The 27555-nt window shown below is 48.2% G+C and overlaps 1 protein-coding gene across 3 annotated transcripts; it reads right to left on the bottom strand.

Annotated features, from left to right (window-relative positions):
* Positions 1 to 258: 258 nt before the first annotated feature.
* RBM45 (RNA binding motif protein 45) lies at positions 259 to 26186 on the bottom strand. Of its 3 annotated transcripts, none has more exons than XM_038751279.1 (10): positions 25878 to 26186; positions 17355 to 17477; positions 15937 to 16063; positions 10439 to 10561; positions 9788 to 9967; positions 7294 to 7423; positions 6737 to 6830; positions 6262 to 6422; positions 4182 to 4382; positions 259 to 574 (listed from the first exon to the last, which is right to left on the bottom strand). In XM_038751279.1, the coding sequence occupies exons 1-9, from the start codon at positions 26184 to 26186 to the stop codon at positions 4190 to 4192; spliced, it is 1440 nt and encodes a 479-aa protein (XP_038607207.1). In that variant the 3' UTR covers positions 259 to 574; positions 4182 to 4189. The 3 variants fall into 3 exon arrangements, with proteins under 3 accessions (XP_038607207.1, XP_038607209.1, XP_038607208.1); XM_038751281.1 differs by having other exon boundaries at positions 9788 to 9964; XM_038751280.1 differs by lacking the exon at positions 259 to 574 and adding an exon at positions 1291 to 4093.
* Between the last annotated feature and the right edge of the window lie 1369 nt (positions 26187 to 27555).

Here is a 27555-nt window from a genome sequence, read left to right as displayed (position 1 = left end):
CTCATTGACAAATTCAGCCCCATTTGCACCTACTGTTCTTATCAACTTCACCCCTTTTCGTGGTCACAAATCCTAATACTCACCACCTGCTCTGCGAGAAAGCTTTATTGCGCTGTCTGGATCTTTTAAATGCAATACAAGCATATTTCCCTTGACATATTTTTAGTTCCCGTCTTCAGTCCACGGGGAGTAAAACGTTTGACTTGGAGATTATTTTGTGGGTACCAACTCAATCTCAAGCAATTATTCAGTCGAACCTTCAGTTCTGCCTTCTTTATTTTTTCCCCGGTCATTACATTTTCCACATTAATAAGGCATGACTTAGTTAACCAAAGAAACGTTTTATTTCAGCTGTACATGACATCGTGTTTATGTAACAACTATTGAATTAGCTTTACCAGTAATGTTTGAAGTTGAAATACATGTCTGTTTCCTCCTTCCCCAAGAGACGTAATTGTGCACAAACAAGCTAGCAAATTACGCAAAAAAAAAGCTGTCAACTGTCCACAGGGGGTGAGTCCAGTCACATTTTCAGTCAGTCGTCTGAAGGTCATGTCATTATTTAGTCTCTGTTCTGCAGAAAGAACACAACACAAGCATGAAAATCATCACCTGAAAGGCAAACAAATTCATTTAGAAGTACTCCTATCAACTCCTAAATTCAGCCAAGGATCTGATTTATCCGCTGACAAGAAAACTACCTGCACCCTAAGGCAAAAAGACCTTATATGTTGCCAACTTGTACTTCCCAAGCGCTTAGTACAGTGCTCTGCACACAGTAAGCGCTCAATAAATATGATTGATTGATTGATTGATTAAGCAGCATCCTACACTGTCAAGCTGAACTTCACAGGGCTGTGGATCACCACAGACTCATCAGAAAGCTAGTTCCTTGAAGGCAGGGATCATGTCTCCAATTCTCTTATATTGTATTCTTCTAGGTGCTTAGTATAGTGCCCTGCACCTGGCAAGAGATCAATTATAATCATCCTTATTATTGTTGTCTTTGTTAAGTGCTTACTGTTGTGTCAAGCACTGTTCTAAGCACTGAGGTAGATACAAGTTAATCAGGTTGGGGACACTAAGGGCAGGTAATGCTTCTGATGTTATACTGCACTCCCCAAGCAGTTAGTACAGCCTTTGCACACAGTAAGCGTTCAATAAATATGATTATTATTAATAATAATCAACAGGAGGGAGAACAGGTATTTAATCCCCATTTTACAGCTGAGGGAATGGAGGCACAGAAAAGTTAAGTGATTTGCCCAAGGTCATGCAGCAAGCAATTGGCAGAGCTGAGATTTGAACCCAGGTCCTCTGACTCTCAGGCCTGTGTTCCAATACCATGGATCAATTGATTGTTTGACAACCCAGTTCAAATGATTCATAATAAAGATAGTGGGTTCAAAAAAATGTCAATTTACTCAATGGATGGACCCACAAACTCCGAGTGCCTAGTAAAAGACATTAATGATGCTTCATTAAATACAACCAAAGAACTAATTAGCTGTTTCACATCTCCAGAAGATACATGATCTTGAAGTTGCCCGTTTTCTTTCCTCCAAATGAGCTGTTCTGAAACAATCCACTTTCCTGTACTAGACAGAGGATGGAGCCTTTGTATAAAAGAGCAAGCTTACAAATTGGCCAAACTGCTTTCAACGTGTTAGCTGAAATCACTGAAAAATAAACAAGAATGTTTGTTTCTGGGCAATGCATAATTCGATGCTAATCTCCAGAAGGTAAAACTGCAGTCCTTCCCTTTATTTAAAAAAAAAATCTCCTAGAGATGTGAACAGTTTTCCATACATTTATATTTCAGTTTAATCACAAATTAAGGTGTTATTCCTGCAAGCAAGGGTTGGTGAAAACTGCTTATTTCTCCCGAAGACAGAAGAACTTCTAAATAAGGGTAGTTAGTACAGATTTAGGACATTTCTCATCAAAACCGCCGCATCTTCAATCAGCCTCAAAAATTTCACTGCCCTTGCCCTGGATACATATATTTCAATTACAGAAAAAACAACTGGTTTATATTTTTAGGACCACCCATCCAGAAGAATATAAAAATCCTCAACTGCCGGAAAAAGAATGTGCATCTTACTCCTTTATCCCAGGAAATTATCTTCTGCCACAGAAGAGCTCTGTTTGAGTTTAAAACACTGGATGCGGATTTTTTTTTCACCCAATATACCTTGGATATCAATTCCATAATCAAGTTTGATGAAAAGATAGCATATATTCGGAAAAACTGTTCAATCCATTAATAGCATTTATTGAGCTCTTAGTCTGGGCAGAGCACTGTTCTAAGCACTTGGGAGATACAATACACAAGATTTGGCAGACACAAACCCTATCTTCAAAAGGCTTACATGAATCCTCAATATAACAAAAATGATTTAAAGTGAGAGAGGACAAAGGCAGTATTATAATCCAACACATCCCACTCTCCTTGAATGTTGGGACTATATGCTTGCAAAACCCCGCATTAAGAAAAATTCACAGTCTAGTACTCATAAATGTCAATGTCACTTGCCTGTGCACCCCATTTCTTCTATCGCATATGCTATTATCCAGACAGGTTTGGTTTATCAAAAAAGCGCTGCCTAATTTCCTAACAGCACTCTAGCCCAAAGCCCTAGTGAAAAGCCACATTATGACAAAATTGAGTGTACCTGAATAGGTAATCGTCTTTGATTTTCACGAGCCCTGTTATAACAATTTTTTTCGGGCAGGGGGCGGAGGGGGGATTTTTATAAATTAAAAATTTTTATAAATTGTCTCACCTGTATTAGGACAGGAAAAGAAGAATTACAATTGGAAAGTGGGCTACGGCCTTATGTGGGCTGAAATCCTGTAACCTGGCCAAATCCAATCTAAACCATGGCCAGGTCTAACGTCGTTTACCATCAGCTCAGGACCCGGAGCTGCACTGTGAGTTGCTGGAACTTTAGACCCAGCCGGTATGTGGGAACTTTCATCCGCTGGACTGTCAGGACCATTCCCTCACTCCCTCTTCTCCGCCCTGGTCGGGAGCCCCGAAATAGGGAGGCAAGGGAAAAGGCAAGGGGAAACGGGGGGTGACCAGTGGGCCGGGACGTTCAGCAGCCCAGCCGGAGATCACGGTAAGGGCCGGGCTGGAGTGGAAGCTTCAGAAACAACCTTCCTTCCCATTTACGAAGAATTACTAAACCGACTGGGATGTTTAGTGCCTTAAACTGCTGGGTATTTTTGTTTAAAAAAAAAAAAAATCTATCAGGAGATTTCTCAATGCATTTCACATCCAGTTGGATTTCTTAACATGCGCCTAGTACTCTGCGAAGCACCGGGTGACTAAGCTGCCATTTAACAGATGCACACCAACGCATCGCCCTGAGATACGATAATTATTTGACCCTCGATGCCAGGACCTTTCGCTAGTCTGAGGATGGAAATCCTGAAAACACGCCCTGAAAACATTTATGAGATACCAACAGCTTCAGCAGTCTTATTCAAAGGACCCACCTGCCCATCCCAGACCGTTGACTTTTGTACACCCCCGGTGAGGCGAGCCCCCGGACCGACAACAGGGAAGCTCACACTGCGATACTCACTGTGTCAGACGCCGCGCCCCAACGTACAACCGTTTCTTCCGACACCGCGTGGCGCTGTATCCAGACAGGCTCGCGTTGTCGAAAGAAGGTTCCCTAATTCTGCTGCCTCGTTCTAGCCAAATCGCAGGGAGGAAACATGCGCTCTGGCAGAACTAAGTGTACTTTGGACAGTTAGGGGGCTTCCACTTTGTAAGTTTAAACAAAAACAAAAAAAAAGTTCAAGTCTTAACGGCTAGATTTTTTTTTTTATTTTAAAAAAAACACAAAACACAAAGAGAACATTTGCTCAACTCATTTTCCAAATGGAATGTCCATAAATTACAAAGTGCAAAAAAAAAAAAAATTAAATCAAACCAGTAAACTTCTTTGAAAAAGACAATAAAAAGAGTTTTTAGGAACTGCATAATAAAGTTTATCCATCTGGACTGTGGCTCTGTAGGCCAAATTCCAGCCTGAAGTCTTTTTATTTATTTTTTTTTAAACTGCGAACTCCTAAATTCCTAAAAACAAAGATCATAATTAAAATGCTGGTTGTGTAACTACCATATTTAGGTTTTATTCACGGAACACCACATACGAAGTACTTACCCACAGGTTCAGTAAGTTCTTTGCCGTTTGTTAGATTCTTCTCTTGGTGACTCTGCCAGCATAACTTTTAGCCTGACACCATTCAGGATCTTTCCATGTAAAGCAGCTATGGCATCATTAGCACTTGATCTCTCTGCATACTTAACATACCCCACATTTTTTCCAGACACAAGGTAGACTTCAATAAGATTGCCAAAACGACTGAAATGAAGTGAGAAACCATGTGAAGAATGTAAATATAACTTTGCAGGGCTGTTCTTTAATTACCCCAATTAGCTAGCGTGCGGGAGACGTTCTCTCTTTCACGTCCTGGATACCCAGGCTCCATATTCATCATGAAAATGAAAAGCTCTCAATCAGAAATATTTCCTGAGTGCCTACTACACGCAGCGGACTGTACTAAGCATTTGGGAGAGTTACAACAGAATTCGTGGATATGATCCGTGCATGCCCACAGGGAGTTTTACAAGCCAGAGGGGGAAACAGACACTAAAATAAATTACATATAGGAGGATGTGACAGAGAGTCCCACCCGGGGCAGGGACTTTGTCCGACCTAATGAACATGTACCTACCCAGCGCTTAGTTCAGTGTTTGACACACAGGAAGCGCCTAACAAAAAACCATTAAAAAAATGCATTTGGGAGGGGGACATAAGCCCCCAAGTGGCTATGTGGCACTGAAGTGAAGGAAATAGCCTGGGGAGAGTAGATGGTGATCATCTGATTTGCCCGTGGGGTTAGGGGGAGATGGAGTGGACTCTCAAAATGCTATGAAGGGAGAAGTGGTAGGATTTGGCTACAGACTGAATAGAACAGTTGAAAGAGAGACAGAGAAATGAAGGATAATGCCAAGGCTAATGGCTAGAGAGATGGGAAGGATAGTGGTGTTGTCGACTCTGACAGGAAAGTTAGGTAGAGGGGAAGAACTGGAAGAGAAGATGATGAGTTCAGTTTGGGATATACTGAACTTGAAGTGGGGAGAGGCAGCAATGTCCTGGAGGCAGACGGAAATGTGTGACTGCAGAGAAGGAGAGGCATCGGGCCTAGCGAGGCAGATTTGGGAGTCATCCACACAGAGGTGGTAGTTGAAACCCTGGAATTGGATGAGCTCCTAAAGAAGCGAGAGTAGACTGAGAATAGAAAGGAAGTAAAATGTGGGACATGGACTGTGTCCAACCTGATTAGCTCATATCTACTCCAGCGTTTAGTTCGGTGCCTGGCACATTGTAAGCACTTAAATACCGTAACAAAAAAAAAATTGGGAGGTAGAAGAGCTGGCAAAAGAGACAGAAAATTGGGCAAAGAGGTAAGAAGCAAACCAGGAGAGGCCTAGGTCAGAAAAACCAAGGTCGGTTAGTGCTTCCAGGAGGGTGTGGTCCAATTAATGAATGAATCAATCAATCATATTTATTGAGCACTTACTCTGCGCAGAACCCTGCAATAAGCATTTGGGAGAGTACAATATAACAAGAGTTGGTGGGCACGTTCCCTGCCCTCAGTGAGCTTACAGTCCAGATGAGGTCAGAGACATTAATATAAATAAATTACGGATACATACATAAGCGCTGAGGGGCTGAGGGAGGGGTGAAGAAAGGGTGTCAGGCAGTTGAGAGGTTGAGAAGACAGAGTAGAGTACTCTTGATAGTTGAAGCTAAAATACCAATAATTCAGACATCAAGGCCATAAAATACTTCTTGAGGATTACTAAGCGTATACTAATGGCTCAAAATGAAGTTTTTGACTTCAGAGGAGAAGTTGTAGATAAACACTTGCTGATAGCTTGATCCTCACTCAAAAAATGAATTTACATGATCACACCCAGCTCCTTCGGAGTCCTGAGAGTCACTTGAAATTAAAGAAAAGACCGACTGAAAGGTGAACAGGGAGAAGTCAGAATAAAGGAGCAGGGAAGTGTCAGAATGGTACGGCTGACGATTCCAGGACTTTGAAATTCAAGAACAAATCTAGATTTGAGGTGGAAAGCGAGAATTTTTCAAGATTGTGAACTTGCTTAAATTTCACTACAAAATCCAACTGCTATACTCTCTAAATCATAATCCCGAATGACCAGAAACTTACCAGAATATATCTTCCAATACATCTAAAGGTAAGGGATGAGGATTAAACACAACGAAGAGTCTTTCCTTCACAGTAGTGTCGGGGAGAGCTTTCTTTTTGCACGACGGAAGCACAACATCTGTCTGGATCGGTAACTGAGTGCTAGAAGACCCTCCGTAAGGCTGTGGAGATCAAATATGTACTGAGGAAATGATCATGACAAAGTGAAAAGTTCTCAGTCGCATTCATGGTGGGCTTACTGTGTGCCAAGTACCGTACTTGGTGTTAGGGAGAGTGCAATATAACATTTAGGGGAGAAGGGGCATCGCGATTTATGTGATTAACACCAGATCGCACTGTGTGATGGGTAGGTTTTTCTGGGCTACAACCCTCCCTTACTCTTTTTTCAGGAGTAATACACTTAATTATAAATCACGACCACGCTTTTGATGGGGATGACTGGGAGGACGGAAGAGGGCGGATTAGAGATACTTACTGAAGGCATCATAAACTGCTGTTGTCCAGGATTGTTCCACACCACTGATGCCAGCTGTGCTGCGACCATCTGAGTTGCCATTTTTCTAAGGAGTCTGCAAAAATACGACAGTGGCGTTAGACCATCTTCGAGTAGCCACACCTCCATTTCCCCAGTAACGTGGGGGCTGTGGTCTTACCAAACCACCCCACAGGAAAACTTGTTTTGCAATACTCAGCGTGTCCCCCTCTCCACTTACATACACAAACACGCACACGTTCAGCCACCATTTCTTCCGACATCACACTGTACACTATTCAAACAGTCCTGCATTGTTGGAAGAACTGTCCCTAATTTCCTAATAGCAGTCTAGCCAAAATGTACACTGAAAATATGTATTAAGGCACACATATTAAGAATTACGGCTAACGGTATTGAAGACGGCTAGACAACAGAATACTTCGGTTTTCTTTTCCTCATTCCTGCCGGTGAAATGATCGCTGCTGAGAAACGCACTGAGTACCGATTACCTTCTTTCAAAGTTCTTCTGCCCTGCAACTATGTGCTCTAGTACTTACTCTGATCCGTTTGTCCCATCTTCCAAGAAGGAGACCCCTATTCGATTTCCGGGAGGGTACTGAAACCCATGTAATTTGTATTTAGCATATATAGCTGACGCTACGTTAAAATACTGAACCACACCGTGACCTAAATAGGATGGAGACAGAGAGACGCTTAAGTTAAAAAAATTGAATGACATTTAAAAGAAAAAGTCAGAGAAGGTTAAGTGCTCGCTACTTCTGGTCCCATTAAAATTCAGTTATCCTGCTCTGCCAAAAATTACTCCAATTACTGGATGGGAGATAGGGAGAAAAGGAGGGGAAGAGGTGGGCTCCTTAGCCCCAAGCAAAGAAACTAGACCGCACTACCTCAAGTTCTCGTCCAACTTTGGGATTCCGTGAAGAACTAAGATAAAATGAATCATAGTGCTCATACTCACACTAAGTGCTGAGGCAGACAAAGAAGGAAGGAAAAAGACAGACTTTCTTACGTACCACTGATGAATTATGTATGTGGAACATACATGAATTCCACTTCAAACCTCTCTTCCCCCTTTTGAAAAATTTCCAGTGAAGAAATCTGAGCTAATGATATGACAAGCACCTAGACCAGTGGTAATGGCCACTGGGTGAAGAAGAAGGGGTGGATTAAGAAAATCCCTGTTCTAATAAGGGTGCTGTGACATCACGACGCGATGAGTAATTGCTGGGACTCTTTGTTTCCCAGAGATTTGATAATTAGTCTTCTCGAGAGCCTGGATGCCACTTTTCAATGTATGAGTTACACTGGGATAACTCAAGCGTGGAGTGTATGAGCCCATCAGCAAATGGCCTCCGCACGGCCAAAGCTTTGGAAACTTCTGCCCCTCACTGATAGACGCTGATATGCTTTGAGAACCCACGACTGGGACTTTGGGTGCCTGTGATGTCCTTCTTTTCTTTGCTTGTGATGTCCTCCTTTTCTTTGGCAGCTGGAAGCTGGGGTTGGTTGATAACTATGTGCTGGGTTTTTGGCAGCTGCACTTGGGAGAAGTTGGCCTTGCTATTTAAGCTTTTTAATACCTTGGGTCCCAATGACTTTTTTCCCCAGGTGTGGCATCGCTACCTTCTCTTTCACTGATATCACCCACCGTTTCAAAGGTTTAGAAAAACTGTTTTGACCCTCTTTCTGGAAAGCAGGGTGGCCTAGTGGAAAGAGTGTGGGCTTGGGAGTCACAAGACCTGACGCTTGTCTGCTGTGCGACCTTGGGCAAGTCACTTCACTTCTCTGGGCCTCAGTTCCCTCATCTGCAAAATGGGGATTCAATCAATCATTTATTGAGCACTTACTGTGTGCAGAGCACTGTACTAAGCATTTGAGAAAATACAATATAACACAGTTGGTAGACACGTTCCCTGCCCACAGTGAGTTTACCTGTTCTGCCTCCTCCTTAGGCTGGGAGCCTCACGTGGGATCTGATTATCTTGCATATACCCCAGTGCTTAGGACAGTGCTTGGAGCATAATGAATGCGGAACAAATAATCCGGAAGCCAAATGAACTTATTTATCAGGAAGACAAAGGGATGTAACATTGAAGGTCAGCTTGCACAACGGATGCAAGTCACATGCTACACTTATCTGACTACACTTGCGATAACCTAGCCTTGCATTTTTCACCTGGAAGGGAACAAAGATATTTATCCACCCACAACATTTCCACCAGCCCTTCTCCTACATCTGTGAATTCTATCACCCCACGTCCTCTTCGGCAGGGAGTAGTGGTGGTATTCCTGCGGAGAGCAATTTCAACTCTGATAATTCGGCCGTCACCAGTTCATTTCATTTCTGGACCGACCCCCAACATGTTAATGTGCACAGCAGGGATCACCACATTGCAATGTAAGGGTTTTTCACTTGGATTTAGAAAAGCAGCAGGGCCTAGTGAATCGAGCCCCAGCCTGGGAGTCAGAAGGTCATGGGTTCTACTCTGGGCTCCGCCACTTGACTGCTGTGTGACCTCGGGCAAGTCACTTCACTTCTCTGTGCTTCAGTTACCTCATCTGTAAAATGGGGATTGAGACTGTGAGCTCCAGGTGGGACAGGGACTGCTTCCAACCCGATTTGCTCAGAGCCACCCCAGCACTTAGTACAGTGCCTGAAACACAGTAAGCATGTAACAAGTACCACACTTATTAAACCTGCTCTAACTCAACATGTGGATTCCAGCCCCGCTGGCTCAAGAGAAGAAAAATAGGTAAGTTTAATATACAAATTAGCCTGCAGAGTACGGCAAAGAAGTGAAGGATCAAAGTAGAAAAGGAACTTAGGCTTTGCCTCTCACCGTGTTCATTCTCTCTTTTTCCTCCCACTTCCTCCACTACTAAAATTTAGAGAACTGAAATGGGACTCAACCCCAAGTATTACGTTATACAAAGCCCATTATGTGAAATGACGACAAGAGAAACTGGGAAAGTCATTTGAGCAGTAGAGAGTGAAATGTCATTAGCAAAATTAAAAGTCTGATTTTTTACCGTAGTTGGAGTAGGGGTCTCGTTGGATTTCACAATACTCCAGGCCCGGGATTATATCAAAAAGGCCGAAGAGCTGCTCTTGGGTGAAAGGAACTCGCGATACTACTGACAAGCGTTTGGAGACAGACTCTTGGCCTCTGGTCTCGTTTTTTTCAAAGTTGCAAAATTCCGTCTGTTCTTCTCCAAAAAAAAGACAAAAAGAGAAAATTATATTTGTGACAAACCTTAAACAGTGTTAAAATTGAAGGAAAAACCTGACAGTACAAAAACTGACATTACAAATACTGACAATACTTCCCAGTGGACAGAAATCGGAATTTGGGATCCAGATGAGAGATGAGGCTGCCACTGACCTGGGATCTCGCCCCGTGTATGTCAGCACCACTGGTTGGGCATTATTGTAAAGCAAGGACTGACAACTTTTTCTAAAAAAAAAAATATTTTAATAAAGGCACCTATGTTTAATAAAATAATTGGGTGTTCCCAAACATAATATTTTAAGTATTTCAACCCTAACTTTCTAAATACCTTGGTTTTCTGAATATCATCTCATTCCCCATTCACTGAGTTTTGCAGATGGCCCAGAAAAGCATGTTAAAAAAATTACAAAGATCATTCATTCTGTAATTATGAAACGTAGGCCCCACTTACCGAAGGGAAACATACTGACTCTCTGCTCGTGTCCCAATGTCTCCTGCCTCATACTGCTGTAGTAGTCCTGATCGGAGGCTTCAGTTGCCTTATTTTTGGGCTCCGCCAGGATCGCCCTATAACCTGAAAAAGAGAAGCTGTGAACTTGAAGTATCCTTTGCAACTTTCATCTGCCAATGAACAGAATTTCTTATGCCGAAGTTGGATTTGAAGCGTACGTGACAGCTTTCAAAATAAGCCAGAAAAGCCCTCTGGCCACCTGTCACTAGCCCATCCCCTCTCTTCCCCCAACATCAGAAGGCAAAGGTCACAATTGGTAATCTGGGCGAGTGCGATTCCCTATGCTCTCTAGGAAGCAAAGTGGCCTAGTGGAAAGAGCCCAGGCCTGGGAATCAGAGGATCCGGGTTCCAATTCTGACTCTGTGAGGTGATACTGCGCGACCTTGGGCAAGTCACTTCACTTCTCAACTAGTAAAATGGGAATTAAATCCTACTCCCCCCTACTTAGACTGGGGGACAGGGACTGTGTCCAACCTGATTGATATGTATCTACTCCAGTGCTTAGAACGGTGTGTGACACATAGTAAGCGCTTAATAAATACTATGAAAAAAAGTAGGGGAAGCAGGAGGAAGGGCTACTCCCGGGTGGACAGATATCGTAGTCTAGGGTCCGGGAGTCCTGCTCTGGGCATGGAGCATCACTGGTTGGGCATTATTGTACAGCAGAGACTGATAACTCTTTAGTGCAGAGGGGTCAAACAAAATGAAACCACTGAGCAGCTGGTGAACAAAATACTGATCATACAATTTATGGGCTATGCACACCCCAAAATGATGATGCCTTTGTGACTTCAGAGCCACGCCTGTTACTGCCTGTGGAGAAGAGAAGTTGTTGGGGTTGGGGGGAGGCAGGGAGATGAGGCAGGGAAAGAGGAGAGAAGAGATAAAAGGACAGGGAGGAAAAAGAGAAAAGAGAAGAGATGAAGGAAAGGACATAGAAGGGGCAGGGGAATCAATCAATCAATCAATCGTATTTATTGAGCGCTTACTATGTGCAGAGCACTGTACTAAGCGCTTGGGAAGTACAAATTGGCATCACATAGAGACAGTCCCTACCCAACAGTGGGCTCACAGTCTAAAAGGGGGAGACAGAGAACAGAACCAAACATACCAACAAAATAAAATAAGTAGGATAGAAATGTACAAGTAAAATAAATAAATGAATAAATAAACAGAGTAATAAATATGTACAACCATATATACATATATACAGGTGCTGTGGGGAAGGGAAGGAGGTAAGACTTGGATGGAGAGGGGGACGAGGGGGAGAGGAAAGAAGGGGCTCAGTCTGGGAAGGCCTCCTGGAGGAGGTGAGCTCTCAGCAGGGCCTTGAAGGGAGGAAGAGAGCTAGCTTGGCAGATGGGCAGAGGGAGGGCATTCCAGGCCCGGGGGATGACGTGGGCCGGGGGTCGATGGCGGGACAGGCGAGAGCGAGGTACAGTGAGGAGATTAGTGGTGGAGGAGCGGAGGGTGCGGGCTGGGCAGTAGAAGGAGAGAAGGGAGGTGAGGTAGGAGGGGGCGAGGTGATGGACAGCCTTGAAGCCCAGGGTGAGGAGTTTCTGCCTGATGCGCAGATTGATCGGTAGCCATTGGAGGTTTTTGAGGAGGGGAGTGATATGTCCAGAGCGTTTCTGGACAAAGATAATCCGGGCAGCAGCATGAAGTATGGATTGAAGTGGAGAGAGACACGAGGATGGGAGATCAGAGAGAAGGCTGGTGCAGTAGTCCAGACGGGATAGGATGAGAGCTTGAATTAGCAGGGTAGCGGTTTGGATGGAGAGGAAAGGGCGGATCTTGGCAATGTTGCGGAGCTGAGACCGGCAGGTTTTGGTGACGGCTTGGATGTGAGGGGTGAATGAGAGAGCGGAGTCGAGGATGACACCAAGGTTGCGGGCTTGTGAGACGGGAAGGATGGTAGTGCCGTCAACAGAGATGGGAAAGTCAGGGAGAGGACAAGGTTTGGGAGGGAAGACAAGGAGCTCAGTCTTCGACATGTTGAGCTTTAGGTGGCGGGCGGACATCCAGATGGAGATGTCCTGAAGGCAGGAGGAGATGCGAGCCTGGAGGGAGGGGGAGAGAGCAGGGGCAGAGATGTAGATCTGGGTGTCATCAGCGTAGAGGTGATAGTTGAAGCCGTGGGAGCGAATGAGGTCACCAAGGGAGTGAGTGTAGATTGAGAACAGAAGGGGACCAAGCACTGAACCTTGGGGAACCCCCACAGTAAGAGGATGGGAGGGGGAGGAGGAGCCTGCAAAAGAGACTGAGAAAGAACGACCGGAGAGATAAGAGGAGAACCAGGAGAGGACGGAGTCTGTGAAGCCAAGGTCAGATAACGTGTGGAGGAGAAGGGGGTGGGCCACAGTGTCAAAGGCGGCTGAGAGGTCGAGGAGGATTAGGACAGAGTATGAGCCGTTGGATTTGGCAAGCAGGAGGTCATTGGTGACCTTTGAGAGGGCAGTTTCCGTGGAATGAAGGGGACGGAAGCCAGACTGGAGGGGGTTGAGGAGAGAGTTGTTGTTGAGGAATTCTAGGCAGCGCGTGTAGACAACTCGTTCAAGGAGTTTGGAAAGGAATGGTAGGAGGGATATGGGACGATAACTAGAAGGTGAGGTGGGGTCAAGAGAGGGTTTTTTTAGGATGGGAGAGACATGGGCATGTTTGAAGGCAGAGGGGAAGGAACCAGTGGAGAGTGAGCGGTTGAAGATGGAAGTTAAGGAGGGGAGAAGGGATGGAGCGAGAGACTTCATAAGATGAGAGGGAATGGGGTCAGAAGCACAGGTGGCCGGAGTAGCACTTGAGAGGAGGGAGGAGAGTTCCTCTGAGGATACCGCTGGGAAGGATGGGAGAGTAGCAGAGAATGTTGAGAGCCGGGGGGTTGGAGAAAGGGGGGAAGAGACTTTGGGGAGGTCGGACCTGATGGATTTAATTTTGTTAATGAAGTAGGAGGCCAGATCGTTGGGGGTGAGGGAAGGAGGAGGGGGAGGAACCGGGGGCCTGAGAAGGGAGTTGAATGTACGGAAGAGCTGGCGGGGGTGATGGGCATGGGTGTCAATAAGGGAGGAGAAATAGTTTTGTCTGGCAGAAGAGAGGGCTGAGTTAAGGCAGGAAAGGATAAACTTGAAGTGAACGAGGTTGGCATGGTGTTTAGAAGAGAAAAGGAAGAACAGGGGAAAGGAGGGGAGGCCAGGCAAGGTGAGGGGAGAAGACAGGGGGCTGGCACTTGTAGAGGTCAGTTTCTTCCTCCCTCATCATCATCATCATCATCAATCGTATTTATTGAGCGCTTACTATGTGCAGAGCACTGTACTAAGCGCTTGGGAAGTACAAATTGGCAACATATAGAGACAGTCCCTACCCAACAGTGGGCTCATAGTCTAAAAGGGGGAGACAGAGAACAAAACCAAACATACTAACAAAATAAAATAAATAGAATAGCTATGTACAAGTAAAATAAATAAATAAATAGGGTAATAAATATGTATAAACATATATACATATACACAGGTGCTGTGGGGAAGGGAAGGAGGTAAGATGGGGGGGATGGAGAGGGGGACGAGGGGGAGAGGAAGGAAGGGGCTCAGTGTGGGAAGGCCTCCTGGAGGAGGTGAGCTCTCAGCAGGGCCTTGAAGGGAGGAAGAGAGCTAGCTTGGCGGATGGGCAGAGGGAGGGCATTCCAGGCCGGGGGATGACGTGGGCTGGGGATCGACGGTGGGACAGGCGAGAACGAGGCCTAACGGTGAGGAGATTAGCAGCAGAGGAGCGGAGGGTGCGGGGTGGGCTGTAGAAGAAGAGAAGGCAGGTGAAGTAGAAGGGGGCGAGGTGATGGACAGCCTTGAAGCCGAGGGTGAGGAGTTTCTGCCTAATGCGCAGATTGATTGGTAGCCACTGGAGCTTTTTGAGGAGATTTTTGAGGAGATTTTCCCTCATCTGTCAGGGATGTGAGAGGGCAGTGCCCGTGTAGCCAGGCACACGCAGCAGTGGCCCGGCACCAAGGACCGGCCACACCAGTGCTGCCACTCACTTGGAGGAGGTCTCCGGTGGGGGCGAACCTGCTGTCCCCTCAGCCAGCAATGATTTGGGCTGTGCTGTTCCGGCTCCCGAGGGCCCCAGAGGCGGAGACCCGAGCTGTGTGGTTTCTGTGGGGGTCATGGCGAGCAGCTGCCTGGGACTGAATCGCCCTACCCCGGGCAGCAGAAGCGCTGGAGCGCGATGTGGGCAGGGTCCATGTCTACCAGCTCTGCCGTCCTGTTCTCTGCTAAGCTCTGCACAAATTAAGTGCTCCATAAATGCCACCGACGGATTGATCGACTGACCGACGGAGCCGTAGGGGTCCCATGCCGCCTCCTGCGACTTGTAGCCAGGGACGGCTGCGATCCCCGGGACAGTGGGGGGTGTCTGGCCAGGGGCCCCCGCCAGTCCAAGTCCCGGCTTGAGAACCACATTTAGCAATCGGAAGAGGCAGAGGTGGCTCGGAAGCCACAGGTTGCCGACCCCTGCTATAAAGAAACCTCAAACAGGGCTTCCGGTTTTCATCCGGAACTAGTCCCTACTTCTAGTTGTTTGGAAATGCTCAGGTTTCTTTCCTCAACATTTTTAAGAATGGTAAAGCGTTCAGTCCCTCAATCCAACTACTGAAATGTCCTCATTTGCACTGAATTAATTATAGTGCTAGGGTATCTAGGCTGGTCTATGTCGAGCAAATCACACTAACATTTGCATCTCACTGTCAGTGTATCATCTTCAAATAAGAACATTCATGTGTGTTTGGATATCTAAAGCGCGCGCGCACACACACACACACACACACACACACCTTTAGCCAAAGATATTTAAAAGGGTACAACCAATAACAATAATAATTGTTGTACTTGTTAAGTGATTACTGTGTGTCAAACACTGTACTAAGCGTACGGAGTAGATACAAGATGATCAAGGTACCAAAATCTAAGGAGGGAGAACAGTCATTGAATCCTTGCAGAGGCACAGAAGTTTATCGATCCACATCTTAAACCGGGCAACGATTAAAGAAAGGACCCCATTTTCTGTTTATATTTTACTACGCAGGAGAAATGAGGCGGGCACATTGGAAAACAGGTCCATTACCCCGGATTCTTTTTTTCTGAACCACACCTTTCGATACTGTGTGGAGAGGGTACTCTTCCATTATCCAAATTAATGTTGGATACTCACTGAAATTTCTGACTTTAAAATACCGTCTCAAAAAAAATGCCTGTCAAATCATCTCTCAAAATACTTCCTCTGAAGGCGACATGCATTTGGTTAAATTCAAACTGGCCGGCAGGGTTCCTAAATTTCTAGCTGATAACGTTTACTCTGTAAGGGTATGGTTAACTAGGAGTACTAAAATCAGCCACTACTAGTCCTTGACGGGTATTAAAAGACAAGTTATAAAAAAGGATAATCAACTGCATTCTTACTTCGATCACAGTTTTCTATCGCCAAGGCAGCCTGGGATGGCTTTAAATATCTCACGTAGCCTAAACCTTTACTTTCTCCTGTGTTTTTATTCTTGATAATGCTGCAATATTCAATGTCTCCATATACCTGTTAAGATGAAAAAAAATCAAAACGATCAAGGCGACCAGGCTGACATGTTCCGCATACGTCTTAAAGGAATGACTCAAAAAATGCTGCTTTGACTAACGGTTGCTAGGGCAGGTGGTGAAATTGGGACTGACAGTGGTTATATCTTGGCAGTGAAATGAAACATCCTCAGGCTCTAAAAAAAAAGATACCTAGCCTAGAGAAACTGTTAACAGTTTGGGAGTGTTCTTTTGAAGAGGGAGATTGTACGATATCCACCCATTTGCACGCAGGGATACCTAATCCTGGCTGTGAGACCGCTTTGTTTGTAGTCCTGGGAGTTCTGACCCCGTAGTCTGCCCTCTGCTACCTCCTCGTTGCTACCAAACATTCCCTTTCTTGGGATGGGAGCCAAGAAAAGCAAGCTTCCACTAAGCACCTAGTGGAGATCTCCGCATAAAGGGCTGGTTGACAGATCCCTCTTTCAACCCCAATGGTATCGGTTAGCTATTTCTGGAACGGTTGGAACTGGGGTAACAATGAAAGAGAATGCCGCTCTTCGATTTCCTGGAGGAAAAGTGGCCTGGCCAAAAAATACTGGGTTACTACTAGGTTTGGGGCATTTACGAGGGCTACAAAAGAAGAGACACAACAAGAATGCCGTTTAGGATTTACACAAAGCACCGCACACTCCCAAGTTTCCTAGAGTCCATTCCCGATTATCCGGGGGAGGGGGAAGTGAATCCAATCTGTAGATTACCAATGTCACTTCCTTGTTTCTAGTTTTTCTCCCCTTTTGGATACTTTGCCGCTTCTTAGTACCTGGGCGTGTGAGGAGAGGAAAGGAAAGCACAAGGTGAAATTCAAGAAACTTAGGGGTGAACTCCCGGAAACTAAAACCACAGGCCGAAGCGAGATTTTGGAAATGTAGGAACTACGGATTTGAATGATGAACGTTACATTTTCAGAACTCTCTCATATTATTACCCACCTCCACTATCCCCAGTTAGAGAGCATGCAACCTGTTTGACCCTTTGAGCTTTCAAGCCCAACTATGTTTTCCAATTTTACTTCTCTTCATAATAACGAAAAACCATTCGTTTTATCCTGGGTTTTACATCTAAAGACAAGATTAAGTAGTAAGATCCAACAGGGGCAGAATACCTCATTTTGTCCTCCCTACCTTGTTCTCCCCTTCAACCCTCCTACGAAGGCTTAAAACCTGAGTTTCATCCAGTCGAACACCTGTGGATTTAAATGAAACACACTATTCCACTTGAATTATACCGCACGCGACGAGACCAGCGAATACCTTAAACTTGTCTCTCAGATCTTCTTCGGTGTAGGCCTTCGGGATCATTACAAAGATTCTGGTGAGTTCTTCGTCTTCAACATCTCGGTGGCTCCCGGATGACCGTGACTGGGCAATGAATACCTAAGGAACAAAATGGGCACCGGTGAGACATTCAGCCCCTCTTTCGTCAGCGCCGAAATACAGTCGTCCCGTGATGATCTGTCCTCGGATTAACCAGGAGGGCTCTTGTTAACTTGGGAGTGTTCTCAACGCTGACTGGCGATATAGCCAGATACCCTGCGGTTCTCCATCGCATCTTTCAGGGACGGTGTTTTCCTATTTGTCCTCCGCAGAGTTTGTGCCTAATTCTACCTGCAGGGAAGTAACTTTTCGGCAAGCGGGATGCTGCTGATGCGCAATAACTGTAAACTGTTTGAACTCTGAGAAACAGAGAAGCAGTGTGGCCTAAGTGTAAAGAGCCTGGGCTCTAATTCCGGCTCCGCCACAGGTTTGCAGTGTGATCCTGGGCAAGTCACTTCACTTCTCTGTGCCTCAGCTACCTCACCTGCAAATTGGGGCTTAAGACCGTGAGCCCCACGTGGGACATGGGCTGTGCCCAACCATTACTAGCTTGGCAGCCTGGCAAAGGGACTGGCACAGAATAAGCCCTTAACAAATGCCATAAAAATAAAATCTGAGTCAGATTATATAAAAAGGAACTCCTATGAATCTGATAGCTGACTGGAAGCGGCTAAAACTTCCTTGCCTTCTAGATCCAGCAGGAGTGAAGGAGCAAAAGCCGTTTTTAGCATCAGCTCATGCCTCTGTGCAAAAGAACAGCTACACACATCGATTAAGAAAATTCAGGAGCTTCTACATTAGAAGATGGCTACTCGTGACTCATTGACAATGCTCTCCTCACTGTGTTACCAGCCTAAGATGTTGCGGTAAATGAAAGGGTTGGAACATTTTGGAGGAGGAAAGGGAAGGAATGCACGGTGACTGGATTTAGAAAGGTAACTACCCCTGCCTAAAAGGCACTATCAGGGGTAAAGAATGCTGAAAGGAAGAGTACCAACCATTAATAACACTGCTGCATATGCTCGGCATTCAACAGATACTATACCCAACTACAAGGAGAGTCATTTAGGAATCAGCTTATCTGCTCCGGTATTTAGGCTAGAGTTGCAAAACAGTTTCGCCTAGACACTTTGAGAGGCACATATCAAAAGGAAAGAGAATTCAAGCACAACAGGGAGGCTTTTGTGGTTGGTAAGAAGGCTTATAAAAGGGCCTATATTCCTTAATCGTATTGATAATGGGCAAACACAATAGCAGGAAAGAAGAGGACAACCAAAAACCTGAAATTTAAACTGATGGGGAGGGGCAAAGAACAGGACTGCCACCGACAGGGAGGGGCAAAGAACAGGACTGACAGGGAAGACAGAGTGAAAGTGGCAGGACACAAACCCTTATCACTATAATCGATTCCCTGAGTAGATTTTTAGTCCTCAAGTATTGACAATAATAACGATTATTACTATTAATCACAGTATTTATCAAGGCTTTACTATGTACTAAGTCCTGGGCTAGCTACGAGACCGTAAAAATAGAATCGGCAAAAAAATCACCGAAAGGACACAAGCGTTGAGGAGGGGTATAAATGACAGAGAGAAGTTGGGGTGGTAACAACTGGGAGTGTTTGGGGATTTACTGGGGAAGGGTTGTTGGAGAAGGTGGGCTTTTAGGGGAGCTTTGAAGGTGGGTAGGACTGGGATCTAGAGGGACTGAGGGTCCCAGTCTGGGGAAATAGCACGAGCAGAGTGGGAGAGTTGAGGGGGGAGCGGGAGAGGCAGGGAGAGAGGGTTGGGATGTGGGATTGAAGCCAAGCTGCCGACCTGGAAGGAGTTGAGCAGCCCCTGGAGGTATTTCCCAAGCGGAGAGGCGTCCTGAGCAACACTTTGGGAAGATGACCCACCACTCGTATTTACTGAGAGCTTACCGTGTGCAGAGCACTAAGCGCTTGAGAGAGTACGCCGTAACAGAGTCAGCAGGCATATTCCTTGCCCACGGGGAGCTTACAGCCTAGAAGATCGGGGCGGCAGCAGTATGGACTGAATGGGGGACAGACTGGAGGCAGGGAGGACAGAGAGGAGACTGTTACAGTAATCTAACCTAGATAATGACAAGCGCTCCACCAGGATCACGGCTGTTTGCATCTAAGAAGAAGGGGCAGATCCGGGAACTTTTCGGGAATAAGAATCGGCAGGATTTGGCATCTGATTAGAGGGGAGAGCAGCCAACTCCGCGCCCGCTCTCCCTCCTCGGAATGTATCCCATCTTTCTGGTACTCGACGGGCGCTCGGCGCAGCAAGCGCCGACTACACCATCGTTAGAGGAGTCAAAGGCTACATCGAGTTTGCGGGTTTTGACGCCGAGGGTGAGGACGAGGCCTCCGACGAGGATGGGAAATCGGGGAGGAGGGAAGGGGAGAGGTTCAGTTTCGGATGTGAACCTAAGCGGAAACCCGGGGCCTTTATTTTTGGGTTAGACTGGCCTTTCTGACCACCTCTAGCACCATGCTGACCCCAGAAGGCAGCCTCAAAATCCAACACCACTTGCAGATTTACTCGAACCAATATATCTTCAACCACTGGCCCCTATCCCCTCAAAACACTTCACCGCTTACCCAACTTTGGCATCTCTTCCGCACATTTCCTTATGCTCTACCACTTTCCCAACGTGTAATTGATATTATATCATTGATATTATTAATGATATTAAGCATAATATAATACATGTATTATATATTATGATATATTATGTATTATGATATTAAGTATTGATATTACCTTCTAGACTGTGAGCCCACTGTTGGGTAGGGACAGTCTCTATATGTTGCCAACTTGTACTTCCCAAGCGCTTAGTACAGTGCTCTGCACACAGTAAGCGCTCAATAAATACGATTGAATGAATGAATTAATGCCTGCCTCTCCCCCTGGGCTAAAGCTCCTTGTGGGAGGAGATCACGTCTACCAACCCTGTCGCAGTGAATCAGTCATATTTATTGAGCGCTTACTGTGGGCAGAGGACTGTACTAAGCGCTTGGGAGAGTACAATATAAAGGATACATTCCCTGCCCACAGACAGGTTACATTCTAGTGCTTACAATTCTGTGGCACTGGGCTATCCCAAGCGTTTAGTACACGGAAAGCGCTCAATAAATAGCATCGATGACAACTGAGGATCTCGGTCCTCAAGCTCCGGGCCCAGACCGAAGCTGACCAGTCCATAGGGATGACATGCCCCCCTGCAGTTAACTAAGGGGCCGTAATCATGATCACGATCATGATCGCTCATGATCACGTTCATGATCACGATCACTCATGATCACGGTCACGATCACTCATGATCACGGTCACGATCACTCATGATCACGGTCACTCATGATCACGATCACGATCACTCATGATCACGATCACGATCACTCATGATCACGATCACTCACGATCAATCAATCAGTGGTACGTGCAGAGCGCTTACTGGGTGCAGAACACTGTACTAAACACCTGGGAGAGTACAACGCCACAGAGTTGGTAGAGCTGTTCCCTGCCTACAACAAGCTTACAGCCTAGAGGAGGAGAGAGACATTCATATAGATGAATAATAACGGCATTTATTAAGCGCTTACTACGTGCCAAGCACTGTTCTAAGAATGAAGTACAATAAATAATATACAGATGTGCACATAATTGCTGTGGGGCTGGGTGTGGGGCAAATACCAAATGCCCAAAGGTAGTAGCAACGGTATTTATTAAGCGCTTACTGGGTGCAGAGCAATGTATGAAGCGCTCGGGGAGTACAATACCACAGAATTAGTAGAGGCATTCCTTGTCTGCAAGGAGCTTACAGTCTAGAAGGGGAGACGGCATTGATAGAAATAATCTATTTGTAACTTATAAATACGTACCCAAGTGCTGTGGGGCTGAGGGTGGGGCGAATACCCAATGCCCCAAAGTAGCAGTGACAGTAGTAAGCACTTATTTGTGCAGAGCCCTGTCCTAAGCACTGGGAGAGACTATACAGGTGGAAATTAGACCAAGAGCCTGCCCCTCAGGTGGTTCACAATCAAAGCTCCCTGTAGGCCGTAAGCTGGCTGTGGGCAGGGGACGTGTCTTCTAACTCCACTGCACTGGACTCTCCCTGGGGAGGCAGGGAGGACCCGGGTTCTAATTCCGGCTCTGCCACGTTTGTGCTGTGGGACCCTGAGCAAGTCACTTCACTTCTCTGTATATATATATATATATACGCACACACACATATATTCACATACATATATATATATTCACATATATATATATTCACCTGTATATATGTTTGTACTTTTTTATTACTCTATTTATTTTACCTGTACATATCTATTCTACTTATTTTATTTTGTTAGTATGTTTGGTTTTGTTCTCTGTCTCCCCCTTTTAGACAGCGAGCCCACTGTTGTTGGGTAGGGACTGTCTCTATATGTTGCCAACTTGTACTTCCCAAGCGCTTAGTGCAGTGCTCTGCACACAGTGAGCGCTCAGTAAATACGATTGATTGATTGATTCTCTGGGCCTCAGCTACCTCCTCCGTAAAACGGGCATTAAGGCTGTGAGCCCCATAGGGGCAGGCAGTGTGTCTAACCCGACTGGCTTGCATCTATGCCAGAGCTTAGAACGGGGCCTGAAACACATAATAAGCGCTTAACCAAAAGCATCGTTATTAAGTGCTTAGTCCAGTGCTCTGCACCCAGGAAGCGCTCCATAAATACCACTGATTGACCGGCTAAAGGAGGGGCAAAGGTCACAATCGTCGTGTTTGCCGGGCACGTACGGGGACCGCGTCTACCAACTCTGCTGGATTGTACTCTCCCAGGCGCTTAGTCCAGGGCTCTGCACACAGGAAGCGCTCAGTACATCAGTCAGTCGATCATCCATCGTATTTATTAAGCGTCTATTTATTAAGCGTCTACCGTGGGCAGAGCCCTGGACTAAGCGCCTGGGAGAGTACATGATAAGAAACAGACACGTTCCTTGCCCACAGCGAGATTACAGACTAGAGAAGACCTGCACATAGTAAGTGCTCAATAAATACGATTGATTGATTGATTGATATATGTTTGTACATATTTATTACTCTATTTATTTTACTTGTACATATCTATTCTATTTATTTTATTTTGTTAGTATGTTCGGTTTTGTTCTCTGTCTCCCCCTTTTAGACTGTGAGCCCACTGTTGGGTAGGGACTGTCTCTATATGTTGCCAACTTGTACTTCCCAAGCGCTTAGTACAGTGCTCTGCACACAGTCAGCGCTCAATAAATACGATTGATTGATTAATATAAATAAATAGCAGATCTGTGTGCCGTGGGGCTGGGCGGGGGGGGGAAGAGCGAAGGGAGCAAGTCAGGGAGGGAGAAGAAGGGAGTGGGAGGTGAGGAAAAGTGGGGCTTAGTCTGGGAAGGCTTCTTGGATGAGACGTGCCTTCAGTAAGGCTTCAGGAGGGAGTGGGAGTGAGGGAAAGCGAGGCTTAGTCTGGAAAGGCTTCCTGGAGGAGGTGTGCCTTACTACGACTTCAGCAGGGAGTGGGAGGTGAGAAAAAGCGGGGAAAAAGTCTGGGAAGGCACCTTGGAGGAGATGGGCCTTCAGGAAGGCTTCAGAAGGGAGGGGGAGGTGAGGAAATGCAGGGTTCAATCTGGGAAGGCTGCCTGGAGGAGGTGTGCCCTCGGGAAGGTTTCAGAAGGGAGGGGGAGGTGAGGGAAAGCGGGGCTCAGAATGGGCAGGCTTCCTGGAGGAGGTGTGCCTTAGTAAGGTTTCAGAAGGGAGGGGGATGTGAAGGAAGACGCAGGGCTCAGTCTGGGAAGGCCTCTTGGGGCAAGTGTCTTTTAGGAAGGCTTCAGAGAGCAGGGGGAGGTGAAGGAAAGCGGGACTTAATCCGGGAAGGTTCCCTGGAGGAGATGTGCCTTTAGGAAGGCTTCAGAAGGGAGCGGGAGGTGAAGGATGGGCAGGGCTCTGTGTGGACAGGCTTCCTGGAGGAGGAGGGCCTTCAGGAAGGTTTCAGAAGGGAGGGGGAGGTGAAGGAAAACGGGGCTCAGTCTCGGAAGGCTTCCTGGAGGAGCAGCACCTTTAAGAAGGCTTCAGAAGGGGAAGGGAGGTGAGGGCAAGCGGGGCTCAGAATGGGCAAGCTTCCTGGAGGAGGTGTACCTTCAGAAGGCTTCAGAAAGGAGAGGGAGGTGAAGGAAGGGCAGGGCCCAGTGTGGGAAGGCCTCTTGGGGGAGGTGTCTTTCAGGAGGATTCAGAAGGGAGGAGGAGGTGAAGGAGAGCGGGGCTTAATCTGGGAAGGCTTCCTGGAGGGTGCCTTTAGGAAGGCTTCAGAAAGGAGGAGGAGGTGAAGGGCAGGGCTCAGTGTGGGCAGGCTTCACGGAGGTGGTGTGTCTTTGATAAGGCTTCAGAAGGGAGGGGGAGGTGAGGGAAAGCGGGGCTCAGTGTGGGCAGGCTTCCTGGAGGAGGAGCACCTTCAGAAGGGGGGCAAAGGTGAGGGAAAGCGGGGCTCAGTGTGGGCAGGCTTCCTGGAGGAGGAGCACCTTCAGAAGGGGGGCAAAGGTGAGGGAGAGCGGGGCTGAGTGTGAGCAGACTTCCTGGAGGAGGTGTGCCTTTAGTGAGGCTTCAGAAGGGAAGGGGAGGTGAAGGAAAGCGGGGCTCAATCTAGGCAGGCTTCATGGAGGAGGAGCACCTTTAGGAAGGCTTCAGAAGAGAGTGGGAGGTGAGGGTAAGCGGGGCTCAGTCTGGGAAGGCTTCCTGGGGGAAGAGCATCTTTAGGAAGGCTTCAGAAGGGAGGGGGAGGTGAGGGGAAAGCAGGGCTTAATCTGGGCAGGCTTCCTGGGGGAGGCATGCCTTTAGGAAGGCTTCAGGAGGGAGGGAGAGGTGAGGGGAAAGCGGGGCTTAATCTGGGCAGGCTTCCTGGAGGAGGTGTGCCTTTAGGGAGGGCTTCAGAAGGGAGGGGGAGAGAAAGTGGCGGTCAGTGCGGACAGGCTCCCTAGAGGAGGTGTGCCTTTAGAGAGACTTCAGAAGGGAGGGGGATGGAAGGTGGGGCTCAATCTGGGCAGGCTTCCTGGAGGAGGTGTGCCTTTAGGGGGGCTTCGGAAGGGAGGGGGCGGTGAAGGAAAGCGGGGGCTTAATCTGGGAGGGCTTCCCGGAGGTTCTGTGCATTTAGAAAGACTTCAGAAGGGAGGGCAGGCTTCCTAGAGGAGGTGTGCCTTTAGGGGGGCTTCGGAAGGGAGGGGGAGGTGAAGGAAAGCAGGAGTCAGTGCGGACAGGCTTCCCGGAGGAGGTGTGCCTTTAGTGGGGCTTCGGGAGGGAGGAGGAGGGGGAGGGAAGGCGGGGCTCCTCCATCTGGGCGGGCTTCCCGGAGGAGGTGTGCCTTTAGGGGGGCTTCGGGAGGGAGGGGGAGGGAAGGAGGGGCTCAATCTGGGCAGGCTTCCTGGAAGAGATGTGCTTTAGGGGGGCTTCGGGAGGGAGGAGGAGGGAAGGCGGGGCTCCATCTGGGTGGGCTTCCTGGAGGAGGTGTGCTTTCACGGGGGCTTCAGAAGGGAGGGGGAGGGAAGGCGGGGCTCCATCTGGGCGGGCTTCCCGGAGGAGGTGCGCCTTTCGGGGGGCTCCGGGAGGGAGGGAGGGGAAGGGGAGGGGAGGCGGGGCTCCTCCACCTGGGCAGCCTCCCCGGAGGAGGGGGGCCTCTCGGGGGGGCGGGGGGGGAGGGTTCGGGGGAGGGCAGGGCGGGGCTCAATCTGGGCAAGCTTCCTGGAGGTGTGCCTTTAGGGGGGCTTCAGGAGGGAGGAGGAGGTGAAGGAAAGTGGGAGTCAGTGTGGACAGGCTTCCTGGAGGAGGTGTGCCTCTAGGGGGGGCTTCGGGAGGGAGGAGGAGGGAAGGCGGGGCTCCATCTGGGCAGGCTTCCCGGAGGAGGTGTGCTGTTAGGGGGGCTTCAGAAGGGAGGGGGAGGGGAGGGAAAGCGGGGGTCAGTGCGGACAGGCTTCCCGGAGGAGGTGTGCCTTTAGGGGGGCTCCGGGAGGGAGGGGGAGGGAAGGCGGGGCTCAATCTGGGCGGGCTTCCTGGAGGAGGTGTGCCTTTAGGAGGAGGTGAAGGAAAGCGGGGGTCAGTGCGGACAGGCTTCCTGGAGGAGGTGTGCTGTTAGGGGGGCTTCGGAAGGGAGGGGCTCCATCTGGGCAGGCTTCCTGGAGGAGGTGCGCCTTTCGGGGGTGTTCGGGAGGGAGGGGGAGGGAAGGCGGATCTCCATCTGGGCGGGCTACCCGGAGGAGGTGCGCCTTTCGGGGGGCTCCGGGAGGGGGGGGGAGGGGAGGGGAGGCGGGGCTCCTCCACCCGGGCGGGCTCCCCGGAGGAGGGGGGCCTCTCGGGGGGAGGGGGGAGGGCGGGGCTCGGGGTCCTCGGGGGGGGGGGGGGTGCTCTGCACATAGTAAGCGCTCAATAAATACGATTGATTGATCGATTGACCTTGATGGGCTTGGCGTCGTTGGGCCCGAGGCACTGTCCGTGCATCTCCTCCATGGCGCGGCAGGCCTGCGAGCTGCGCGCGAACTTGACGAAGGCGATGCCCTTGGACTCCTTGGTGTGCTTGTCGCGCACCACCCAGATGTCCTGGATGTCCCCGAAGGCCGAGAAGCGGTCCCGCAGCACCGACTCGGGCGTGCTCTTGCTGATCACCAGGAACACGCGGCTGTTGGGCGGCTCGTCCAGGTTGTCCACCCCGGGGCGGAAGCCGCCGCCGGCCGCCCCCAGCGCCGCCGCCGCCGCCTCCTCCATGACGACCGCCGTTGCCCGGCCCTCCTTCCTCACCCGCGGGCGCCTCGCGCGCGTCACTTCCGGACGGCGCCTCCGTGACGTCACTTCCGGGACGCCCGCCGCAGCGCCCCCTGCCGCCCCGGAGGACGGCGCGCGCCCTCCTGCGCTCATTCGACCGTAGTGATTGAGCGCTGACTGTGTGCGGAGCACTGTGCTGAGCGCTTGGGAAGGACAAGTTGGCAACATAGAGAGGCGGCCCCGACCCGATTCATTCATTCAGTCGTATTTGTTGAGCGCTGACTGTGTGCAGAGCACTTCATTCATTCATTCAATCGTATTGATTGAGCGCTGACTGTGTGCGGAGCACTGTGCTGAGCGCTTCGGAAGGACAAGTTGGCAACATAGAGAGGCGGCCCCTACCCAATTCATTCATTCAGTCGTATTTGTTGAGCGCTGACTGTGTGCAGAGCACTTCATTCATTCATTCAATCGTATTTATTGAGCGCTGACTGTGTGCGGAGCACTGTGCTGAGCGCTTGGGAAGTGCAAGTTGGCAACATAGAGAGTCCCTACTCAGTTCATTCATTCATTCGTATTTATTGAGCGCTGACTGTGTAGAGAGCACTTCATTCATTCATTCAATCGTATTTATTGAGCGCTTACTGTGTGCGGAGCACTGTGCTGAGCGCTTGGGAAGGACAAGTTGGCAACATATAGAGACGGTCCCTACCCAATTCATTCATTCAGTCGTATTTATTGAGCGCTGACTGTGTACTGAGCACTTCATTCATTCATTCAATCGTATTTAGTGAGCGCTGACTGTGTGCGGAGCACTGTGCTAAGCGCTTGGGAAGGACAAGTTGGCAACATAGAGAGGCGGCCCCTACCCGATTCATTCATTCAGTCGTATTTGTTGAGCGCTGACTGTGTGCAGAGCACTTCATTCATTCATTCAATCGTATTGATTGAGCGCTGACTGTGTGCGGAGCACTGTGCTGAGCGCTTCGGAAGGACAAGTTGGCAACATAGAGAGGCGGCCCCTACCCAATTCATTCATTCAGTCGTATTTGTTGAGCGCTGACTGTGTGCAGAGCACTTCATTCATTCATTCAATCGTATTTATTGAGCGCTGACTGTGTGCGGAGCACTGTGCTGAGCGCTTGGGAAGTGCAAGTTGGCAACATAGAGAGTCCCTACTCAGTTCATTCATTCAGTCGTATTTATTGAGCGCTGACTGTGTGCAAAGCACTTCATTCATTCATTCAATCGTATTGATTGAGCGCTGACTGTGTGCGGAGCACTGTGCTAAGCGCTTGGGAAGGACAAGTGGGGAACATATAGAGACGGCCCCTACCCAATTCATTCATTCAGTCGTATTTATTGAGCGCTG

Source organism: Tachyglossus aculeatus, chromosome 9 (genome assembly GCF_015852505.1).
Source record: "Tachyglossus aculeatus isolate mTacAcu1 chromosome 9, mTacAcu1.pri, whole genome shotgun sequence".
Classification (NCBI taxonomy): domain Eukaryota; kingdom Metazoa; phylum Chordata; class Mammalia; order Monotremata; family Tachyglossidae; genus Tachyglossus; species Tachyglossus aculeatus.
The sequence above is the reverse complement of the archived record's forward strand: the minus strand, read 5'-3'. Positions and strand labels throughout refer to the sequence as shown.